General features: G+C 42.9%; 1 protein-coding gene across 1 annotated transcript in view; it reads right to left on the minus strand.

The window, feature by feature from the left end:
* Positions 1–18,628, minus strand: part of TMPRSS6 (transmembrane serine protease 6) — a 172,840-nt gene that overhangs the window by 77,508 nt on the left and 76,704 nt on the right. Inside the window, exons 6-9 of the mRNA XM_069231360.1 lie at positions 10,120–10,161; positions 7,915–8,119; positions 5,148–5,284; positions 3,671–3,783 (exon numbers count right to left, since the gene is read on the minus strand). Of these exons, the coding sequence (XP_069087461.1) occupies positions 3,671–3,783; positions 5,148–5,284; positions 7,915–8,119; positions 10,120–10,161 (497 nt within the window). The remainder of the gene's footprint in view (positions 1–3,670; positions 3,784–5,147; positions 5,285–7,914; positions 8,120–10,119; positions 10,162–18,628) is intronic.

Here is an 18,628-nt window from a genome sequence, read left to right on the forward strand (position 1 = left end):
CCAGCAGGAACATCATTATAGGGCCGGCAAGGCTTTGCCGCGCTGGCGGTCTTCCGTCGACCGTCAACATGGTTGACGGCAGGGTATCCCGCTGTCATCATAATGAGGGCCATTTTTTGTGATTTCAAAGAGTGTGGCAGTCACAAGTTGGCAAGGTGCACAACTATACATCAGAGTGACAGGGCCAGAGCAAACAATTACCCCCCTCCAAAACTGTCTAAGAAATACAGAATAGTCAATGGAGACATATCGTCTTCAAATTAATGACATCAAGACTGACTGCAACCTCTTTGGCCTCAGTGCTAGCTGTAACCTTCAGTGAATCCACAACTGTTGTTCTTTGCCTTTACTCTTCCTCTGCATAAATAGGTAAATATCTGAGATCTTTTTGACTCCAATTTGCCAGTACAACTTCAGGTTGTTTTTTAGTTAATAACTCGTCTTTTCAACCACATATCCTTAAAGGGGCCAGATAGTGACTAATGTCACAATATGTCTTAAAACCCAAGCAAGGGTCATGAAACATAAACTGCAGAACACTTACTGTTGATGAATGTTAGTAATGTGGAACAGGATAGAGAGAATTGTGTTTGTTTCTCATTACTGGAGGGCCCTCTGAGGAATCACTGCCAATGCTTTTTTTTAACAAAAGGCCTGTATAATCAGGCAGCCACTAATATGCACCTAGGCTATCCCAGGTCCCTGTTTGTGAAGGGCAATCACTGTAATGTGAAAGGCTACAGGAAGTGCAAAATACTGCAGTGAGTTTTGTTTATGGCCTGAGCAACTAAGATCATGTCTCCTAGGCTTGAAGATATCTTCCTTGTGTTCATCTGAAAGATAATGATGACTGCTTAGAGTTTACAGAGCAAACTGTCAATGGCGGCATGTATTGTGGACTCCATACTTTTATTAGCATGGAAGCTGGACTGCGCATCATCACAAAAAGAGTGTCTTTAAGGTAGAGACACAGCTGTTATGTGACATAATTCTCCAGAAATGCTGCTATTGCAGGAAGAAGAGTAATAGCTCTGAAGTCAGATAGAGTGAGAGGCTCAATATTATGTTTTTAGAACAGGTTTTACTAGATCAATGCCTGTCTGGAGAGAGAGAGATGAATAATACTCCCTATGGCTTTGTGTATACAGTTAGGACTTTTATGGCAGATGTTTACAGACAAATGGTCCAGAGATGAACTAATGATAGCCGTTTGAATTTCTTCATGTGAAAATTTCTCGGAAAAGAGATAATGTTTTCATAGAAATGTCAGAAGTAGATTGGAGAGTGCTACTAACAGATGTGGGCTGAATAGTTTGATGGATAGGGGACTGTTTGTAAATATACAACTTGGCAAAGCCATCACATAGGTGTTGGGAGTAAGATTAGAACTCTTTGAAAGTTCATTGACCACTCTCAAAAACACTACAGAAGATCTTTATGCTGGTTATTAGCTTTGAGAATGTGACTGGAGAAGTAATTTTTCCATGATCTTGTATAGCCTTTTTATATTTGGAAAGCTGTTTTTCATAACAGCTTTCCAAATATAAAAAGGCTTTACAAGAGCATGGAAAACTACTTCTCCAGTCATATTCAAAAAGCTAATAGCCAGCAAAAAGATCTTTTAGAGTGCTTTTGAGAATGGTCAATGACCTTACAAAGTACTTTTCAGGTGTAGGCTCTATTTGGCCCTCCATTTGTGCTCCGCCTTTTTTAATTTCATTAGAAAATCAAGGAAACCAGAACAACAGCCGCAGCAAGCAGCCAGACGTGGGAAAGTAATATTTATAACAAGTAACTTTATTCCAATTTCTATGTTTAGAAGTTGTAATACTTTTAATTGACAACAAGGTAAAACTTCGAATGTAATTAGGAAATGGACAGAGCATACAAGAGGGATATTTTTAAGAACTGTACAAGTCTGGGTAGGGCCAATACTGTATCTAAAGTGTGGCCTCCCATGTGTCTGGGGTCAACTATGAAGTGTGAGATGACAATGTCCTCACGAGTTTTGATTAAAGTATGATATGCTGTTTCATTTGGATCTTCTAGAAGAAGGTTAAAATCTCAGACAACTGGGAATGTATTACCCTGCCCAGAGATAAAAGCAGCTGCTAGTTACAAAAACTAGAGAAAAAAAAAGGTTGAAACATCAGGAGGGCAATAGATTAACATTAATGCAATTGTAGTGGTTGCCAAAAGAGCAGGGGAGGTTATTACAATTTCAGTTCCTCCGTGATTGATAGAGTGGGTGTTAAAAGTGGAAATGGTTTTCTATAAACAATATCAAGTCCACAATGCTGTATGGGCCTTGGATCTAGTCATAGTATGGATTCTATGGGTGCAATTGCAGTAGCAAGTAAAGATTGCTGCCTTTCTCTTCAACAAGGATTCTGTTAAGCACAGGACATTAAATTTACAATGTGTTAAAAGACTGAAAGTGCAATCTGCTGTGTTTCAGGGATGAGTGCAAATTAATTAATCCCATCGTAATGGACATTGCAACTTTAGCTGTGCTCTGCTTAAATTTTTCCTTCGATGATATATCACTTTAAATAGATTCATTAGGAGAATGGGCAGCAATGTCTGAAACATATGGTGACAGAGGATGATGAAAATTCATGTGTGTATACCAGGCGTAGATATTAGAGCGCTTCTGACAAATAACAACATAATTTAACATTAATTTGTTAGTGGATTTCAAACTGAATGAAGATGCATACAGGTTCTGTGGACCCAGGTCCCTGCATAGGCCGGAGGGATACAGATGGGATTGGTGCATCTTAGGCAGTTGACCTGAATAAACAGTGTTGGGCAGGTTGACACATTGCCTTACCCAATCACCAGATCATCCACCTGTTACTGTCCCATGATGGTCTGAGGCTTTTGGTGGAGAGTGAGAGTTTTGGGGGGCTCAAAGACCAAAGCACTGCTTACAACCCCCAAGATAACAGCATGTTGCAAAAGATGCAGCGGATCATTGTAAAAAGGAAGAAGTTAAACTTACCAGTTAAAATGCTATCTTCAGGCATGCAGCCTACCCCAGACATTACAAACTTTAGACAATAGCTCAAGTTACACCTATTCTTGACTACACCAATGGGTCACCAGCACCAAGTGAGTACTTTGCATTTCTTGTATTTTGTGCAGTACACAAGTCTCTCCTCTCTATTAATAAGTGTGACCACATACTTCAGCCGGGAGTAGTAGCTCAACAAAGGTAATATCATAATCCACCACTACAGGAAACACATCACAACTATGATGATATTGCAGCCACTAAAGGAAGCTCTCCACACACTATATTCATAGTCCAGATATTAGAAGGTGCGACCTCTCCACACACTCAAGATATACTCTATATAGTAGGAATTCATCGCAGAAGGATGCAGTATTTTACCACTAGAAGGAGCTTTCTACAAATTGATGTACCCCACACACTAAAAGAGCTCACAACCCACTAACATCATAATCCATTCGTAATAACAGCTAGACAATTTTAATTCCACAGATACTGTTTTCCAAACTTTCACAACTAGAAGAAGCTCTTCCACTCATATTCTAACCGTCACCTTCACCTGCAAGTGCACAGGTAAGGCCTGTTTTATCCCTAGATCACTATAACAAGCTAAGAAGTGGTAAATAACAGCAACTAATGCAGTGGAGGACTCACCGTTATGTGCCAGCTGCAATTGGTTGTTGGGGAGTAGTAGCTCGGGTAGTAAGGAGTGCTGATATTACCCTGAAGCTCCAGTCCTGGTTTCAGCACCAGCATCTCTTCACATGCTAAGCGGAAAAGAGAAACTGAGATATTGAAATACAGAAGACACAGTATTCCCACTAAGGAACCCGTCCAAGGGAACTCATCTTGGAATATAATGCCAGTATCTCTTGGTTTTCCTAAAGGACCCCTAACCACCAGTCAGCCTCATTCTGTACATGTTATATAGTTTAGGAAATGGTGGGCTCTAACCAACATAATATGGAGCTCTGAATTTCTAAAAATATCTGACAATGCAACTGCTACTGATGCCGATCTCAGGATGATCACTACAATGGGGCCTTAAACACCTGGGGAAAGTTCCCTTTACTTTATTAATGCAAATCCCTAGAGCTTTCTGCATAATTTCACAGTACAAAAGTCAGGAACCTACAGCGTGTCTATTGCAGAGCTCAGGGTGTGGAGTTATTGTGTTATCTTATGATGCCTGCCTTATAGTAAAACAAAGGATATAGTGAGAATGTGGTAGACTGGGATTTGGCCTGGCACTTCGGGCTGGACTGTTACTTTTGGAGCAGGACAAAGGGCGATTTGCATATCACTGGTTCCTGTCTGAGGTGAACTGGTGAGCAAAAACACAATGTCATGGATTGCAGCCCAGAATATTTACCGGTGTCTGAGATTAATTCAAGCAATCCACCCATTACTTTTTTTTTATTCCTCAGTGCAATTTTCTAAGCATGACGGTTATCCCCAGACTTGGGTCCTGTGTTTGCTGTGCCAGAATTTAAGCTACACTACTGATAAGGCCAAAACAGGCCAAAACTAGTATAGGGATTGCTTCTGTTCCCTTTCAAGTTGAACCTGGCCTGACAGTTCTGGATGGACTGTTCCTATTGGAGCAAGGCCAAGTCTAATTTGCATATAGGTGGTTCCTGCTGAGGTGGCATGATGGGTAAAAAGATGTTGGACTCGGATGGTGGCCCTAGTAATTATCAGTGGCAGAGGTTAATTCAAGCCTTCAACCCATCACTTTTTTCTTTCCCTAGATTGGGATGCAGCACAGAGTGATTTGAGATAGTGAAGAGTTGCTGTGAAATACAGCATAAACAGTAGCTGGGAGTAAATGGGATGTGAGCATAAGTAGGGTACCAGGCTCTGGAATGGGTTATCTATTTTGGTGTGATGCTTTTACACATCTAGGACCTGATTTATGAAACGTTAGTGCCGCCTCTGCGTCATTTTTATAATTATCATTATATTTTTTAAGTTTGCGCCGCTTTTGCATCAAACAATTACGCAAAGGCGGTAATAAAGTTTCATAAATCAGGCCCCTAATCGGCTCTGCACTAAATGTTGGTGGGTAACATCTTGATATTAGTGCTGATTTCAATGTCACTGCATATGGAGCTGCCTTCCTCTTTCTCACCTTGGAAAGGGACAGCCTGCGCAGAGAGAGTGAAGGGGTCATAGTAACTGTACATCGCCTGCTTCCATAGTACAGATAGCACATCACCAGAGGATAGGACCTCCATCACCGGTTCCTGACGGCTGCATCCATAGTGTCTGGAAGGAGCAAAAGGTGTTTAGTGAAACAGGAGAATGTGAGAAGTGGAACAGCAAAGGCAAAGAAAGAAGTCACTAGTCGGTGGAGTGATGAAGCTAGTCTAGTGATGAGTACAAGAATGGAAAGAGAAATAGTGTTAGTCTATGAGGGTGGAAAGTAATCTATCTTTTTGCGGACAACCTGGCTAAACTCCGTGCACCCAGAAGAAAATCTCAAATAAACAGTCAATTAAAGGGGATTCACCTGGAATTCCCTCTTTCTTTCTCAAACGTCAACCGCACTCTACACTTATCTGTTGCTTCAGAGGTTACCTGGAATTTGAAAAAATCTCCCTGGGGGCTTTATCTCACTTTTCCAATGTGAGGAAGTATCTTGAGGAACCTTTATTTTTCACATCTGAGAATTATTCACAATGTAGTCTCTTAGGATTCTTACTCTTTTGATTCTAAAGACCTTCACCTATTTATCAGTTTAAAAGACAGACTGCAAGCACATGATCTTCTCCTAGCGGTTGATCATAAGGAGGTCCTCCTATTCATGTTCTTCGATCAGTCATCAGGAGTTCCTTCAGGCTAACAATCATCTTGCATGTTAAGGGTTCTCACGATTTTCTATTATCCATTGATACTGAAGAAAGCCCTCACACTCATCATATTCTCCCATCTGATGATCTTCAGAACAATCTTCAACCTCATGGTCTTCACTCTCATGGTATTTATTACACATTTACATTTATATTTAAGTGAGAATCCCAATGGTTTTTTCAAAATGTTTCAGAGTCTGTACAATTTCAAAGGCACGTGAGAACCATTTTGCCATAAGCGAGATCCCTGGTATGCAGTCTCCACCATAGCAGCTTAAAGAGGATGCATGAGACTTGTTATCAACATTTCCTGAGAGGAAATCTACAATGTTTTATTTAACCTTCCAACTTGAAATTTACTTCCAATGTAACGAGTCTTGAAAGGAAAAGGTTGTCCCTCTATGTGTTCAGTGTTTGGTCCTCTCTTACGAAGAAGAATTTTTAATGTTTGATCAGTTATTCTTTCCACAGCAACTGTGGGGGGAATGCTCTCTTCGAAAAACAGTCAACTAAGATTCAAATCACTCTTGGTTGGCAGGCTCACCTTCTCCCCCAGGAAGTGGAGAAGTTTAACATTGTGTTCCCAAACCGTAACAGGAGAAACAGAGTCAGCCAACTTAGGGGAGCAGTGACTGATTTTAGCTCAAATGAGCAGCACCGAAAGGCAGATCTTTTCATTCTGGTTTTGAAGATTGATTAACACCTGAAATGGGTCATGAACATATACAGAATAAGGTTGTGGGAAAGTAAGTGTCTCTGGTAGTTAGTCTACACACAATCACCAAGTAGACTGGTTTGAAAAAATAGATTTATGTTTAGAGATGTTTAGTGCTCAGTCACATAGTTTACATGCAACTGTAATCTTGTACGTTTTCAAATGTGAAAGGGATACATATTTTACACTTCACATACAGAGGGGGTGTTTCCTAGTTGCTAAAACGCTAGTGTTTGTTTTGGGGTGGCCAACATTAAAATCAGAAAACGTGTGTAGCTATAATCTTTAAAAACCACAACAGTTCTTTTGCCAATTTCTGTTGAGGAACATACAGTTTAGCCCCAAAATTAAGCCCAAACACAAGGTCTATTCCATGGTGCAAAGAAATCACATCTTCATATAACATACAATTGTATGTTATCACTTTATGTCTGTATACTACTCAATCATTGTTCATGTTTTTATTCCTGATCTAGAGAGGGGGCCACAGAAAAACAGAGGCACACAAATAGAAATAGCTCATATGAAGAGGGGTGCAATAACGTTTTCTGACAGGAAAGACATCTTAAGTTGAACACACCATCATACTCTTTGTGAGCGCAGTTCTATTTGGCATAAGTGTTAGTTTCTACTTAGACAACATACACAACAGCCCCTTATTCTGCTGAGCTTCCTCCCTACTGCAAAGCACCAAATCTTTTTAGATGATAGCTACTCATTCTTGTAAACCCTTTAATTGGAAATTGTGTGTTCTGGACATATGAACAGCACACAAAATACTATTATCATGGCACAGCAGTACATTTGGTACCCCAGCCTGACTCTTGACAGGCATGTGAATTTTGTCACAGGAATCTTATAAGGGTTGTGAAGTTGTGGTATGAGTATCTATCTTCGGGTTGAATGTATCATCTGCAATGAATTACGGGTGAATGTTCTTGGTGTTAGGTGAGCAAGACAGTTGTGTTCTCCTCACAGGTCACATCCTCACAACTCCCGACAGCTACTTCAAGGGTAAAAGCTGCTCTTGTCCAGATTTTACTCACAAGTGTCCCTTGATGATGATGCCCAAGTTTCAGCCAAAGAAGAACTCTAGGGACACTATTAACAATATCTTCCACCCAACTATTCAATGCAAAGAAGATCCCTAGATCTTCCCCCATCTCCTGATTAAATTCTTATTTTTAAACCCATAGCTGATCTGCAGGGGTCTTCGCTCCCCATCTATGAGTGATTATTGTGTTCCATCATCTCCTCACTTCCTCACTACTGCAAAGATGATTCCCCACAGTTTCATTCCCCAAATTCCTACCTGAATAGGGGGTACTCACGAGGTGATGAGGTGGCTTTCCAGTGGGGCAGGTGAATCATACATCGCCAGACGGTCCCTGCAGTCGGACCGCTTCCACTCCAGGCGCAGTTTCACCATGCGTCCCTTGGGGGCCTGGATATGCCAAAGGCAGCTGGAGAACAGATGGTCTGGGCCCTTCAGAAGAATGAGCTCACCTTCTCTGAGATAAATGTATCTGTAGCACCCTAGAATAAAATTAAAAGAAGTGGGGAACTGCATCACATTGGTATAGGGTGGGAGGCAGGATAAAGATATCAGAAGATGCCAGCTTTGAGGGAGCCAGAGGAAGGGAAGAAGGGTTAGATGGTAGGAGAGGTGGAAGAGGGTAGGCATACATAGGTGGATGGACAAATGGCTAAAGGACTGGTTAGATGGCTGGTCAGAAGGGTAAATAGCTTGACAGATGTATTTAGATGATTGGTTGGGAGGACTGATGGGTGTGTGGATTTGATGGATAGACAGTTAACGTGTTCTAAGTTGTGTCTAGACTCTGCATCAGACTTATCTGATTTAGCCTGTTTCTCTGCTAGGGAGATGGAGTAAATTACTCTGTCACCAGGATGGAGGTACCGCCCACCACATTTAGAAATGACCACCAAGCAGGAAGTCATTTCCTTAAGAATTGCCAGGAACCGCTGTCACAATGTTTCCTGTCAAAGCTTTTTGCAGTTTGGTGCATGGCTTCATCAACTTGATGGATCCGTGCACCAAACTGTTATGTCTTTATTTGTCAAAAAGAAAATCCCAAAGGGGGACTTTCTTTTTTAAATAAAAAAATTAAATGCTCGCCACAGGAATGGCCTGCCATGTTGAGGGGAACATTTGGCAGTGTTCACTGCCCCTTACTGCCGGGGTTTTCTTGGGAGGTGACAGGCAGTAAAAACTGACCTCTATTTCCGCCTGTCTAAATTGGGTGCGCGAATTAGAGGTCTCCCTCAGACAGCCCTTACTCCACAGGGCCGTTGGAGGGGTTTAATCACGGCGGAGAAAGAGTAGTCTCTGCTGTGATCAAACCAAAGGTCCGCCTGCATCTAAATTTAGTAGACGGACCATTATGTTGATAGTAAGCATACTCCGTTGTGACAGTGTATGCTTACTGCCAACATATAAATTAGATCATCTGTCTCAAAATCATCTGAACTACAATAAATCCATATCCAGCTTTGAGATGCATATGCTTATTTTGATAACATTTACTTCCTCTCCTTCAATTTGTCCTACATTTACTTTGCCCACGTATCCATAATATTGAAAGGGAATTAATTTTTTTCACTGTTACTTCATGCTATGTTCAATTATTCCCTCTCCCTACCCCTAAATGTTTCTGTAATGCTAACTGCTTCTCTTATCTTAATTGAAGTACAAATTAATTTTGTTATATATAAAAATAACCCTTGTCCCAACCATTGTTTAGCTGAATGAAGATAGCGCTTAATTAAAATCTGAATCTATCATTTTAATATTAACAGTGACGCTGTCCTAAAATCAAATGCTTTTTTTTCATGACAAATGATTACTAACTCTAATCCTTAACCCACTTTTTGTTTGTTAAAATATCTTATTGAAATCATAGAACTAACACTAACCTTATTACAGGCTATGATTCTATATCTAGAACTGAAGTTATACTTTTAATAATAACCTGATTGAAATATAAATATGACGATTTTTTAACAATGTAAGTTTGTTTGATTTCAAATCACAATCGATGGAAAGTTTTGGAATTTCAAATACTGATAAAGTGGTAGTATTGGATCTTCCAATCAAAGTAAAATGAAGCACTGAATTCTCAAATCACTCTACACTGGAAATGTTGAACATTAAAATCCTAACAAAATGTAAGTGTTAGAAAAATATATGGGATTATGGGATAAACTACAGAGGTTGGTTTTATCTATGCTTTTATTTTATGTGCTTGTGTTTTTTGCCTCTATAATCTTTAAGGGGGAAAAGGGCTGTGCAACAGGAAATAATAAATAAGCCCTGTAACGGTGTATAATTTCGACATAATGCTCACTGAAAGGTGACAGGAGTAGGAGTCCCTAACTGAATGCACAATGGTGCAAAATCTGTCTCTTTTAAACAATCACTGAAAACAGTTCAATCCCAAAACTCAAAATCAAATGAACATGTAACTTTAAATAATAAAATCAAGCAAAGGAAAGGAAAAAATTAAATTCCATACCCAGTGTCAAAACTAAAATGGAAATATCTTTCTCGCTCATCTCTGAAAAGTAAAAAGAAAACACAAAAAACGAGAAATAATATATAAGATAACAGACAATTTAATTAAACGTTTCAATGAAAACAAACTCAAAAGGGCAACTAAAGTATGAAAAAACAAGTTACTTAACTTCCGGTGGATACTGTATCTAACCGCAGATTCCATACGTCTAGAATATTTCTCAGGTGCTAGACTGGATCTGGAAACTTCATATACTAGTGCTCCTGCATGCCGTGCAGGTCTAGACTGACTTCATTTTGACCTGGCAATATTGGATCTGAGCCACATATAAGTGGCATCCTGAAGCACCAGTCAGTTTCTTCCTTGACTCTTTCCGCGCCTTCGGATTCAGAGCCTGGAGATACCAGCATGCAGATCCCTAATTTGAGACATTTATAAATGATAAAAAGAGACCACTCCCTAGAAGAGGGAGGCAGGTGGGCCATGATGAATCTATGGTAAAATAGCAAATTCACCAGAAGAATATCTCACTTACCTTCAGTAATGCTGTTTCTGGTGGATACGCTATCTTGCCTCAGATTCCTCACCTTGTGATCACCCCCAGGTGCTAGATTGAATCCAGAGATTGTTCTCAGCAATTTCCTAGCGCACCAGTAGGAGGTGTTGTGATGCTTCAAGTCTGTACCACCATGGACAAGATGTCAGGGCCACATAAAAGTACTACCCCTGCACTTCGAAATCAGTTTCTTTCAGATATCTGTCTGGGCGGTTGGACGCACAGACTTGCATTATTCAGATTTCACAGTGTTCACATCTCTAATTGGGATTTTTTAATATGGTGAAAAGAGTACAGAGTTTCAGAAGCGTGAAAAGAGTAACATCACAAGATTTCCCATCCTCCATCTAGACAGGAAGTGACATCACTGGATTTCCCATCATCCATCTGCACAGGAAGTGACATCACTGGTTTCCACCCAAAACTATCTTAAAAAGAGGACGCCAAGCAAGAGGAGTCATTTCCATCATCCATCTGCACAGGAAGTGATATCACTAGATTTCCCCTCATTCATCTGCACACAAAATGACATCATTAGATTTACCATCATCTATCTGCACCTGAAGAGACATCACTCCTCTACCCTTCAGAGACTTACTTAATGGCTGCCACAGAGTGGACGCACAGTGGATGCGCATAGCGGTTGTGCTGCTGGCATGCCACAGGTGCACCAAAGGAAAGCCTGTCTGCATCTGTACATGCTTAGACCGCACCGTGCACCAGGAACCCTGGTGCTCCCCACTCCTGCTGCTACCATGCTGTGTACCTCCAAATAGTCAGCCCTGGCCTCTGCTTTACCCGCTGCTGCCTCGCCAAACACAGTATGGAGGGAGCATTGTCCTGTGCTTCCTACAAGTTTTAATACACTTATCCACACCCAACATTCACTACACGGACAGCACCAAACAACCCACCCTCTGACACTCGCACAGTCCTGCAACCACGCACACAACACTCCACCCTCGCATTCATGCACCGCAACACCTGCTCTCTCACCAAACACACCAGAGAGCTCTTGGAACTGCTGCCTATTAATGCTCCTGACCTACTTTTTCTCACAGAAAGCTTGCTGAAGCCTGCATCGGCACCTGACATCACCACAGCCATTTCCCCTGACTACAACACTGCCCGGTGAGACAAGCTTCACAAGCCCAGAGGCAAAATTGCAATTGTCCACAAGAACAACATCAGCTGTACCAATTCGATGGGCACGTCATCCTTAAATATGAAACACCTGTCATTCAAGCTCCACATCAACTTCACTGACACCATCACAGACTTTGTCACATTACTCACCCTTCATGCTAGCAATCACATCCTACCTGGAGACTTGAACTTTCACCTGTAAGACCATGCCTACCCCAACTCAAGAGCACTCATTAAAGACTTTGGAAGGAGGGACCTCACCCAACCGGTGAAGTGATCTACCTGTCTCACCGGACAACTCCTGGACTTTGTTTTCATCAACTTAGGTAACATGCGCATCAATGAGCCCACACCTCTTCCCTGGACAGGCCATGCCCTCATCAAGTTCAGCATCCCTGTCCCGGTCAAACCCACACGCACCACCGCCAGACCGGCCTGCCAAAACTGGAACAGCATCACTGACAAAAACCGGAACACCACTCTCAACACCCACTGACCCAAACACAGCAACAGCCTCCCCAAAGCCATCAAGAAATGTAACAAAGGGATCATCTCCTTGGCTGTCTCCCTGCCCCCCAAGCACAACAATATAAGATACAGACCCCAGGTAAGTTGGTACACAGAGGAACTCATGAAATGCCACTGCAAACAATTGGAGCACAAATGGAGACCGAGTCAGGACAATGCAGAAAGAAGCACGTTCAAATCCACCCTGAGATGCTACCACCAAATGATATGGATCACAAAATGTTCTGCTCCAGCGGAATTCATCAATGCCAGCACCAACTGGGGCAAAGAAATGTTGAATATTGTGAAAGATTCCACCTCACCATTGTTCATCTCCAACTCGATCACTCCCTCGCAGGACTTCTGCAACAATTTCTCTCAATTCTTCAGCAACAAAATCACCACCATTTACAGCAACTTCAGCCCACAATCGTACCTGACAGACCTCACCAAACACCTCCTGAGCTTATCCAAGAATTAATGATAACCACATGGCCTGGCATCATCCAAGTAGAAACCCAGGCCACCATGAAGTCCATCCACTCAGGGGCCCATTGGACCCCTGCCCCCACCAAGCCTTCTCCAGAGAACTGCTACTTATCAGCGCCATGCTCACACCCCATTCTGAATACATCCACCTCTTCCACAGCCTTTCCAAATGCTTGGAAACATGCAACTGTACTCTCACTGCTGAAGAAACCCTCTGCGGACCCTTCAATGCTCTCTAAACTACTGCACCTCTTTGCAGCATTTGACACAGCCTCCAACTCCATCCTCATCCACAGAAATCCAAGGACACAACACCGATGAATCTAGTCAGTCAGCCCGACACCGTACACCTTGACACCCGCAATCTCATCTGCAGAATTCCATAAGGATGCTCCCTGAGCCCAAACCTCTTCAACGCATATATGATCCCTCAAGCCAGCATCATCCACTTTCACAATATCAACATCCTCTACTACGCTGACAACACACAACTCATTCTCACCCTCACCAACAAGACACCAAGGGGCATACAACTGCGCTAACGCAATTGTGCGTCATGTTTTTTAATGCAAGCTAGCGACATTCCTTAGCAACATTCCTTAGCGCCATCCTAGAGCCAAATTTATGAAATTACGTAAAATGGCGCTAAGGAAAGGTTAGCGTGAAAAAAGACACCAACATTTGCGACATGAAGTTAGGATAAATTACACTAATGCTGAAAAAGTGGTGTTACACCATTTTGCGGCATGTAAACATGTCGTAAAAGGGTAGTGCCATTTTTACACCGCATTAGCGTCAAAACAAAATGCAAAAGCAGGAAAGAGTGCAATTGCAAAAAAAGATGGAATCATCAGGCCAGGAGACACCAAAGGGAGACCCCAAACACCCAAGTACCAGCCGGGAGGGTCCAGAAAAGTCACAGGAGAAGGAGAAGAGAGAGCGCAAGTGTTGTCTTAGCAAGGAGGAGGATGACAGCCTGGTAGAGAGGTGATGGAGCACCAACACCAGCTCTTCGTCACCTCCAAATTGCCAGTTGGTAGGAGAGCGCAATAAGGTAGCAAATAGTGGACAAAATCAACAATGTTGCAAAGGTCAAGAGGACTGTCACTGAGGTCAAGAAGCGCTGGCATGATTGCAAGCGTAGGACTAAGGAGAAACTCCCTAGGAACCGTAAGGCATCACTGCAGACTGGAGGTGGAAGTCCCACACCACAGGAGGATCTGGATGACCTGGAGGAGATGATGGCAGCGGTCATGCCGGAGGAGCTGGTCAGTGGAATCGCAGGACAGCCAGACTACCAGGAACCACCACAAATGCAGGGGACGTTGCAGGGGGGGATATCTGGAACTCCACTAGTCGCAGAAGGGGGAGGTACATATAACACACTCAATGCATGCTAAAGGGTTGCATCAAGACACATAGGCCCTGAATCCAGAGGCACCATCACCACCCAAGCTACACATGTACTGACGCTTTGGTTGTGCATGCACTCCAACATATACACAACGTCAACATAGGCCACTCACTATGGCTATACTCCATCATGTAAATATGCACCAGATTGCCTGGTAGGCATGTGCAAATAGTGTGACTGTGGCTATGCCATTACAACACCCATTGCATATAGTCAAAGCCTATGTACCAACACACCGTAGAAATCAGAGACTAGGACGAAAGTCAGTACCATCCCAGGGGTGGTGTCTCTGACCAGAATGCTTCCCTTACTCATTGCCTTTACTCATGTGTGCTGCATCCTGCAGCACACATTGAAATGCCATCTCAGCAAAAATAGCTTGTACATGTGCAAGAAGGGACACCTCCCTGCACATGAACAAATCATGACTTCAAGGCAGGCACCCCGTAATCATGCTGCAACAAAGTCCTGTGTTGGTGCAGAGAGCACAAATATGTGTAGGCACAGGGGGAATTGCAGGGCTATACTGTATTTAAGTAAATATGTCACATCACTGTGTATCTAAACTGCTGAAGTGTACTGCAACTCATCTTGCAGCTGCCCTGAGCCATGCCAAATGAGAAAAAATCTGCCCTAAAGCTTGCAACCTGTGGAACACAACCCATACAGGGTGTATCCACAACAACACACACACAGCCATGTGCGTCATATGGGAATGGCCACAAAATAAAATGCATAGAACACATAGTGCATGTATGTGAACATCATGTGTGCAGCTGTACAAGTGGCTGCAATCTCACCATTTGAATAGAGGACTAGATCAAACAGAAAATAATGGTGCATGCTGCTGTAAAAAATTAGGCAGCATCACGCACCGTCATTTTAAAAATGCAGGGATGTGCCATATACGTAAGAATACAGCGCACCCCTGTGTGCCCCCCTGCACAAGAAGAAATCAGATGTGGTGCGCCAATGCAGCCACCCTTGCACCATAGTGCAAGGACGGCTGCGTTGAGGGGGAGAACGTTTATGTGCAGGAAGGAACATCGATTTGCTCTTATTCTGTGTGCAGCAGAATGCTGCACATACAATGAAAGCAAAAATCCATTAGAAATGAAAGCAATACTCCCAGATTTTGCCATGCTAAACCCACCCTTGGGCTGGTGTCAGATATTGGCCTAGCGTTCGGTGTCCAAATAGTCCAAAATCTGAGGCAGTGTCAAAATGCACCCATTGCACACACCTTCCACGCAAAGTGCTGGGTGTGCAGGGGCCATATATACAACATGGCGCCAAGGCACAAAAAGAACATAGGGGGCAGAGCATTGTGCCACCTGATCCTGACCAAAAGTTACACTCAAGTGGCACTTGGGCACCTACATATGCCCCAAAGTACCTACGGGCATATTTGTGAGCACCTAGCGCCACCGGAGCATCACTTTCTGTGATGCCCAGGTGACACAATGCCCTGCGCCGTATTTACAAGGTGGCGTTAAGCCACTTTTTGTGTGGAAGTGGTGTGCAATGGGTGTTGCTGTGGGCAAGCCACAGCAACACCCATTGCATTTTGACGCTGCCTCAGATTTATGAGTTTTAGTAAACCTAAGGTAGCGCCAAAATCCAACGTCACCACAGTGGTGGCTTTAGCAAGGCACAACAAGGAGGTATACTTTTATTCCTCCTCGTATTTTGCTTTTTCTATGTATGCCGCATTCTGCAGCACACATAGAAAGAACAAAATGGCAGACATGATCGTCAATGTGCGGGAAGGTGTCACTTTCTGCACATAAAAATCATTTAAAAATGACGCTTTGGCACTTCTGTGTGTTCTGCACTCTGCCGCACACACAGAAGTGGCAAATCACCATTAGTGATTGTGTATGTGAAGGAAGGGACACCTTCCCACACATAAACAATCAAACCTTTCAACGCAGACATGCTTGCATGATGGTGCAAGGATGGCTGTGTTGGTGCTAGCCAGCTGAATTTAGTGCCAGCGCAGGCGACAACTCAGGGGTGCACCATTGACAAATAAATATGATGCATTCCTGCGTTGTGAAAATGATGCAGCGGGGCACTGCCACTTTTGTCACAGCGTTGCGTTCCGTCATTTTCTTTTACTAGTGAGCTTGACCCATGTGTGATGCACAATGCTACACATAAGTACAACCACAACCTTGGGTCAGTGACATGTCACTAAGCCTCCAGTGGCAAATACATGATGTCCCATGTCAACAGCCAATACAACTGAATATTGATTTTATACAATCTCATTGCAGTGGATGATGGCTTACCTCCTACCGACCTGCCTGTCCTGGATTTTGCAGATGACATGGATGACCAGCTGCCAACCATCAATGAACAGACTCTCCAGTATGTCCTAGGAACACTCCACACACCACCTCCAGTCACAGGGAGGACACACAGTGTTGCGGGGTCTCCACATGAACCACCTAGCCACCAACACATGCCACCATCCAGTACTCACACAGCCCTGGAATCTGAGGATCCAGAGATCAGCTTTCAGAGGACAGTGGTAGGAGTCCAGTGGGAGCTAGCCAAGCAGGTGTGGGTGGGGATGGAGACTATGGCAGCCAGCCTAGAGGGAGTGTGGACGTGCCTCAGCCCAAATAAGGACAACTCAGCTGCCGTCAGAGAACCCACTCCCCAGCAGTCTCTGGCAGACATAGCTGCTGTAATGAAGCTGAGGCTACAACAAATGCCCTCCACAACTGCCAGCAGCATGCAGAATGCCCTGGAGTCCATACAGCGGGAAGTGGCCTCCTTCAGGGAAGACATGGCTGCCAACCACTGTGATGTGGCTGCGGTGTTGAAAAATCAGCAGTTCCTCCTAACAGCAGCGATGCCTTATGTGTTGCAACAAATGGCAGTTGCCGGGACCTTTGACTCCACAGCTCTATCCCCTGAAGTGTGTGTGCCCCCTCTACCTCTACAACAGCATCAGCCATGACACAGGAGGCACCACACACATCAGAGGATGAAGATGTGGAAGGAATAACATTCACAATGAAAAGCACCCGGTAGCATCAGTCTGTGCCACATGGACAGTTTCTCCTTAGTTCGGGGCTTAAGATCATGCCAGTTTTGTGACAGTAGGACATGTGCCCTCTTCACCTAACCACAGTTGATTTGTCTGGTATGTGCTGTCATTGTTTCCTTCATACCAATTGGTAATTTTTTTAACTCCTCACTAATGCACACTACTCCCAACCATGTCTCATGACATGTCCCTCAACCCTGGACTCCGATTGTGCTACATATATCTTACGTTCACTCCTGGGGTCTGTGAAATGGATATTGTATAGAAATCACAATTACAATTGAACCTGTATATAAAGCACCTTGTACACATGTAGCATTTGTACGTTTACTGTGATTCATCTACTCAGCTAAAAGATAGCATTATGTCAATCCAGGTCAATGTGTACAGAATATCAGTACATGAGTGCATGACTGTCAGACACTAAGCCACATACTAGGTTCCTAACATGAGAATGCTGAATGGTGGTGTTGTCGCCTACAAACAACTTACTGAGTATACTATATGATTTTAAACCGATGTCCTTTGAAGTAGACATACAGCATGTATGGCTCTGAACCAATTCTATGGTAATTTACACAGATGGGAGTACCAGTACAACGTATTTGTGTGGTACAGGAAAAGCTCACTTTATTAGTGATGGCCACCAGTCAGTGTTCCAGGATACAGTTCCAAATTTGCCTGTCGTCAGATGTAGCACACTTGGCAACAATGAAATTGCAAGACCCCACTAATGATAGGTGAAGTACTATATTCACCTGTCCAAGATAAAGTATACATACACATTGTGAATGGCTGGAACACTAGATGGCAAATGTATGCACTAATAGACGGTATTTGGCAGCCATTCTGACAGCTCCTTGGTCATAGGGGATGCAAATGGAAAACCTGAGAAATCAAGACAGTAAGCATACCCTAGGCCATTCCCCAACTTGGCCAGTGCACTCATGAGAACTCTCAGACACTTAATCAATTTACAAAATTATTAGGCTAAAATTAACATGATTTATTGTAAAACCATATACCAAAAGATTACCTAAACCCTACCCTAAACTAATCTATCCTAACTAAAAGTAGCTAACAACTACACCTATCTAACCTATTCTAAACTAATCTTACACATTTAACACCACACTCTAAACATTGGCCCCACCTCCCCCTTAAGAAACAAGATACAAGTAGGACAACATAAACTATGACTACACATGTACGAACCTAACCTCTAGCCTAAACAATTATATTTGTTTTGTATTTTGTTAAATTTTTATATATATTTTTTAATACACAAATACCCCCACATCATCCCCCACCCAACCCACCAACAATAAAAAAAAAT

The sequence above is a fragment of the Pleurodeles waltl genome, chromosome 4_2 (genome assembly GCF_031143425.1).
Source record: "Pleurodeles waltl isolate 20211129_DDA chromosome 4_2, aPleWal1.hap1.20221129, whole genome shotgun sequence".
Lineage (NCBI taxonomy): Eukaryota > Metazoa > Chordata > Amphibia > Caudata > Salamandridae > Pleurodeles > Pleurodeles waltl.